The sequence below is a fragment of the Galeopterus variegatus genome, unplaced genomic scaffold (genome assembly GCF_000696425.1).
Source record: "Galeopterus variegatus unplaced genomic scaffold, G_variegatus-3.0.2 Scaffold11850, whole genome shotgun sequence".
Lineage (NCBI taxonomy): Eukaryota > Metazoa > Chordata > Mammalia > Dermoptera > Cynocephalidae > Galeopterus > Galeopterus variegatus.
Genome location: NW_007737961.1, coordinates 19,571 through 26,073, shown reverse-complemented (window position 1 = coordinate 26,073; position 6,503 = coordinate 19,571). Strand labels below are relative to the sequence as shown.

The 6,503-nt window shown below is 55.3% G+C and overlaps 1 protein-coding gene across 1 annotated transcript in view; it reads right to left on the bottom strand.

Moving 5' to 3' along the window:
- Positions 1-6,501, bottom strand: part of EHD2 (EH-domain containing 2) — an 18,425-nt gene extending 11,924 nt beyond the window's left edge. Inside the window, exons 1-3 of the mRNA XM_008594911.1 lie at positions 6,403-6,501; positions 3,960-4,420; positions 3,248-3,345 (exon numbers count right to left, since the gene is read on the bottom strand). Coding sequence (XP_008593133.1) covers positions 3,248-3,345; positions 3,960-4,363 — 502 coding nt within the window. The 5' untranslated portion in view covers positions 4,364-4,420; positions 6,403-6,501. The remainder of the gene's footprint in view (positions 1-3,247; positions 3,346-3,959; positions 4,421-6,402) is intronic.
- Positions 6,502-6,503: the final 2 nt, after the last annotated feature.

Genomic DNA, 6,503 nt, shown 5'->3' with positions numbered 1-6,503 from the left:
GAATATAAATGAGCTGATATAAACATATATATAAAGAGCTTAAAACAATGCTTGGTGCTGAACTGTACACCTAAAAATGTGTGAACTTTATGGCATATAAATTATACCTCAATAAAACTGTTTAAAAAAAAAAAACAACAACAGTGCTGGACGCATGGTAAGTGCTCAACAAATATCAGTCACGGCGCATGCCAGACACCATTGGGGAGTCACTCAGGAGCCATTTCCTGAGCTGCCTGCTCTGTAGTCGAAGCTAAGGCAGCCCGAGCCCTGTCCTTATAGGCTTACAGCCCACTGGTGACACAGACCTGTCCACAAAGTGGTCAGGCTTGGATGGCAGAACACAGGGGGCTCACTGGGGGGGTCAGGGAGGGCTTCCCAGAGGAGAGAACACAGAGAGAGGACCTGGAGATGGCAGAACAGGGAGCCATCACTGATTTACCCGACTTCGTGCTCTCTCAGATAGAACCAACTCACTGAATCTTCAGGAGGAGAGAACACAGAGAGAGGACCTGGAGATGGCAGAACAGGGAGCCATCACTGATTTACCTGACTTCATGCTCTCTCAGATAGAACCAACTCACTGAATCTTCAGAACGACCCCAGGAGGCTGGCACTTTTATGACCCTATTTTCTGGAAGACAAACTGAGGCACAGAGAAGTTAAGGGACTACTCAAGACACACAGGCAGGAGGTGTGACACAGTAGAAGTCCCATGGACCTCCAAATGCCCCTGGGAAGCTGGCATTGTGTGCCTGTGTATGAGAGACTCCAGGCATATATGTGTATCTGGGCTGTGCTGTGGTTGTACCCATGTGTGACTTTTTGTGTCATGTAGAACTGTATAAGACTTGCAGGGCTGCTGGGGACTGGATGGGGGTAGGGGTGGGGGGCAGTTTGGGAGGGAGGAAGGGACAGGTCACCAGAGGGACAGCAGCTGGGGCCCCCTCCCTCCCTAATCCCTACACAACCACACACATTGGCCTGGATTTGGAAAGTGTGTCTCATGGGGCAGGGAGGGGAGAAGGAAGGGAGGTTGAGTCAGCGTGGGAATGGGAGACGTGGCAGAGAGGAACCCAGAGCGCACGACGGCATTCATCCAATGAAAATAGTCATCATTAGCACTTCCATAGCACCTACTGCATGCCACACACTGTTCTACACACGTTCCACATTTCAACCAATGTAACCCTTAGGACAACCTATGAGGCTGACAGTATTATTATTCCCATTTTATAGATGAGAAAACTGAGGCACGGAGAAGTTAAATGGCTTGCCCAAGGCCCCACAGTTTAAAAGCAGCAGAGCCCAGATTTGGGCCCCACCAGAGGACTCCGTTACACTACAATCACACACAAGCTTGTTCACAGATACTACACACAGAGGAAGCCACACAGCCCCACCACACACACAGATACATACACTCACGTCCAGTAGCACACACCTGGATGTAATCGCAGCCACGCATTGCACGGTGCAGGCTCTCAGACACAGCCTTGCGCACAGTCTGGGACCTGTGCAGATATTCATGATCACATAACCGCAAAGGCACTGTGAGACCCACACACAGCCACAGACACAGACATTAGCGCACACACACAAGCACAGAGACACACACTTGCACACCCACCGTCGTACAGAGACACCGTCGTATACATATGACCCCCACACCCTCCCAGATCCAAAGGCACCAGCACAGACACAAGCGCGCTGTTACATAACAGATGCTCCTGCACCCACAAACTCTCACGTGTACACACTTGCACACACTGTACACCAAGATACAATCACTTGCTGTCACATACAGCCCAACAAAATCCCCTCAATCCTGGACAGTTCTACATGGCAACAAAAAGTCACACATGGGCACAACCACAGCATAGTCCAGACACACACATACGCCTGGCGTCTCTCATACACAGGCACAGAATGTCAGACTCACACCCACAATTATACACCTTCTCAGACACACACGAAATTAACCACACAGTTAAATAAAAGAGGTCCTTCCACACACACACATTCATGCACACATTTCACAAGACAATTGTATTCAGAGACACAATCAGTCGCACACAATCCCACAAAGTCCCCCATAGTCCTCAGAGTTGCACAAAGTCACATCCACCCATAATTACAGGCACAAGCAGACTCCCAGACACACACACACACACAGGGTCTCACACGCACAGGCACACACACAATTCCTCCAAGTCACACAACCTGAGTCATGACCAAAATTCTACATGTCCGCTGACACGCACACAGTCACACACAAACACTTAGAACCACCCACACCGAATCATACCCTCACAATGGCACACTTTCCCAGGGTAGACCCAAAGTCATACACTCACACACACAAACCCACACCGACAGACTCTCTTCTTCCTCTACCAAGGCCAGGGCAGGAGACCCCATTCTCTACTCTCCACACCCACCAGCCAGCACGCTGCCCTGCTGTGGAGACCCGGCTCCCTCCCGATTTCCCAGCCCCAGCCCCTGGGGTGGGACCCCGGGAATCCCTCCCCCCTCGGGCTGGCAGCGCGCCCTCAGATCGCTTCAGCAGCTGCGTCCCGCCTCTCTCCCACTGGACAGCAGCCAGGGACACGGGAGCCCTCGCGGCCCCGCTCCGCCCTGCGGCCCAGCCTCCTCACCAGTGCGGCCCGGTCCCCTCTGCCCCACACTGCAGCCTCCTTTGCCCCAGTTCCTGGACTCCGAGGCCATAGGGGACAGGGGACAGAGAAGCTGGGTGGGGGCAGGGGTGCAGATGCTGGGCCGGCTGGACAGGGGTGGGTGGGGGCCACTTCCCTGGAGGCCCCGCTGGAATTCACCCCCTGCCGCTCCCCCTGCACAGCTGTTTATAAATTCCAGGCCCGGCCTTGGCCCCCGCCCAGGTTCCCCCTCCCAGCCCGTTTTCAGCCCCATCTGTGGCCCAGACAAGGAGCCCAGAGCTCGCGCAGGCCTCCATGCCAGGGCTCTGCCTCGTCTCTGGGTCTCCTGACCCGCCCAGACGTGCTGCTCCAGCCTGCTCACACGTGTTCACCCACACGCCTCCCCACCCCTCAACGTGTGCCAGCATGGAGGAAACATGGTCTTACACTGGCTCCCTTCTGTTGCCCAGCCAGCTTAGGTCCAGCCGACACAGGCCCAAGTCCCGTCAGAGACCCCGGGCCCCTCTCTCAGACCCAGGAGACCAGGCCCCAGCCCCTCCTCCCTCAGGCCCGGGAGCCCCAGCCTCACTCACCACGGCTCACTCTCTGTTTGGCCCCCGACAGGATACCTGGGGTGTCAATGATACTAATGCTCTCCAGGACCTGATTGGGGAGCTGGGCACACATGAACCTAGGGGCAGAGGGAAGGTCAGGGTCAATGCACAGAAGGGCAGAAGGAGAGGAAATATAAGAAGGGAACTCAGGGCTGGCCGATTAGCTCGATTGGGTAGAGTGCAGTGTTATAACGCCAAGGTCAAGGGTTCAGATACCCTTACAGGCCAGCAGCCATGAAAAAAAAAAAAGGAATCAAGAACAGAGGAGGGGAGGAGGGAAGGGAAAACTCTGGAAAGAGAAAGGGGAGATCAGAGGAGAGAATTATATTTACAAAAAATAAAAGCTACTGCTCGCTGAGCACTTATGTTGTGTCAGTCCTCACAACGACCCTAGGTGGTGGGGACTACCACTCTCCCCACTTTCCAGATGAAGATCAGAGAGGCACAGAGAGGTTAAGTCACTTGCCCAAGGCTATCCAGCTAGCAGCACAGCCAGGATTTGAACCCAGGCAGGATGGCTTCACTAGCTTAACTGCTCCCCTAGAGAAGGGAGGTCAGCAGAGGCAGGGACGGGAAGAATTGGGTAGACAGAAGGGAATTGGGGCTAACGAGGAGAGAAACACAGTTGTGGATAGGACAGAGATGAGACCCAGTGACAGGAAGATGCACCCCTGGCTTGTGGCTGCCACACCTGTTGAGGAAGGTGTTCCCGAAGGGGTTGAGTTTGCGGAAAGGCTTGTCTGGGTCGACGACGAGGGCATTGCCAGGCACAGTGCCCTCAGTATCACCATGCATGACGGCCACGAAGCAGTCGGTGGTGGGCTCAGGCCCCACACGGGAGCCAGGCACCTCCTGCTCCAGCAGGTACTGGATGAAGCTGGTCTTGCCTGTGCTGTACTGGCCGGCCACCAGCACCATTGGCTTGCCATCAAAGTCAGCATCCTCCAGGGCTGGCGAGTGGAAGGCCCCAAAGCGGTAGTGCTCCTCAAGGGGCAGCAGCTTCGTGCGGTACAGCTCCTTGAGGGCCGAAGTCACCGTGCGGATGGCCTCAGGCTGTTGGCCCCGGGCCCCACCCCGCTTCAGCCAGCTGAACATGGTGGCTGCGCGTTGCCCACTGGGCTAACCGAGAGAGAGGCACAGGTGGAGAGCTGCCTGTGGGAGGAGGACAGGGTACAGGTGAGGCAACGGGTGGAGGGAGCACCGATGGTGGACTGCTTGGTAGAGGAGGAATGGAGACTGCAGGTAGAATGTCTGGGTGGTGGAGTGGGTGGAAAAGGAGAAGCAGAGAGCACTGGTGGCAGGTGGCAGGAGGAAGAGGGGGATTACAGTGAACTGGCTAGAGGAAGAGGACGAGGTTAACAGTGATATGGTTGAAGCAGGGAACTGATGGTGGAAGACCAAGGTTTGGACAAAGGGAAGGATGCAGAAGCTGCCTGGAAGAAACGTACGCCTGAATCCCTTCACTCTTTTCTTCCTCCCTTCTCCCTTCCATCATCTGACACATTTTCACTGAAATCACATGCTCCACGCTTCAGGAGCTATGGACCCAGACATTTGCCAGAAACCAGCTCCTACCCAGCCAGAGCCCCTAGTGAGGTCCTGGGTGCCAAACAGTTAATGATGTGTGGCAAATGCCAGGCATCCAGGGGGGGACATGATGAACTGACCACAGGATCCGCCAAGCTCAGGCCAGGGCTGACTTTTGAGCTGCTCCATGAAGGGCAGGCAATACAAGGGTATTTAGGCAGAGAGGATGGTGTGTTCAAAGGCCCAGGGGTGTGAGAGATCCTTAGGTGATGGGAGCTGTGAAAGGTCTGGGTTGGATGGCTGGACATGGGGGCACAAGGAGGAGAGATTAGGAACAAGGCAGAGGAGGTTGCCCAGGTGCACCCAGGTCAGGAGGAGCATCGTGCATGAACAAAACTAACAACTCAACATCTACGATCAGTGCATGCCAGACACTCACAAACGTCCTAACTCATTTAATCATCATAACTCTGTAAGGTAGGTCTGTTATTACCCCCACTTTTCTGACGAGGAAATAGAGGCTCAGGAATATAGCAATAGATTGCCCAAGATCACTTAGCTAGAAGTGTTCAGGCTGGGACTCCAGCCCAGGCAACCCGACCTCAGAGACTGTGCTCCTAACACGGGTCTAAGGAACTGAGTTAGGGGGAGAAACAATTACCAACCCAGCAGCAGTGAGCACCCCAGCACCCAGACTGTGATCTCTACATTCCGTCACTTATTCTTTTACTCACTGTAGGATTTGTAGTGATGTCCCCTCTTTCATCCCCAGTAACAGTAACATGTGTCTTTTCTTTTTTTTTAAATCCTGATGAGTTAAGTAAAGGCTTATAATTTTACTCATCTTTTCAAAGAACCAGCTTTTGGTCAGATCAGAGTCCCTAAATACCAGTCCCCACTAAAAGAACCCAAGGCTCCTTGGAGAAACGGCTGATGCCCGGGCTTGAGCAGGTCAAGAACAAGGGAGCCTGGATCACATAGTGGATGCCACAGGCCCAGCCTGGAGGGGCTCCCACTGGCGAAAGGCGGGACAATTTGAGCGTCAAAATAACTGCCAAATATGTTAACATCCATAAAATCGTAATGATACTTTAAGGGGGTGGGGGCTGACACTTCACAGAGGAGGAGTGGCAGGAGAGGTAGCGAGAGGCGGTGGCAGGAGCCTGGACTCTGAGCCCGCGAGCGGGCCTGTGAGGTGTCCCGTGCAGGGCGGGGTCTGGGGGACATCCTGGGGAAGATGTTTGGGGGCGGCTGAAGGGGTGATAGAATTGGTGAGGTAGGAGAGGGGCTCTTGGGTGGCAGGAGGGACCAAGTAGGACAGAGATGGATGAGGACGTGGAGGGAGCCTCCAAGGAGCGGATCTCCTCTAGCTGGGAGGATGGAGAGGAGGAGAGCCTGGGAGGGGCTGGAAGAAGCGCGGGGGACACTGTCACAAACCGAGAGACTGGTGGGGACTGGGAGGGACTCGGGACCCCTAGGGAGGCCGCTACAGACTGGGGTGTGGGGGTGGACTGGGGTTCTCGGCGAGCCGGGGAATCTTCGGGAGTCGGGGCAGGCTGTGCGGACGGGGGTCGCGAGGCGACAGCGGCGGTCCGGGCAGTACTCACCGACGGGGCGCGCTGGCGGCGGGCTGGGCGGGGGTCCCGCGGGGGTCCGAGGCGCCCGCAGAGCGGCCTGGGCTCGAGGTCGGGTCCGGAGCCGTCTGAGC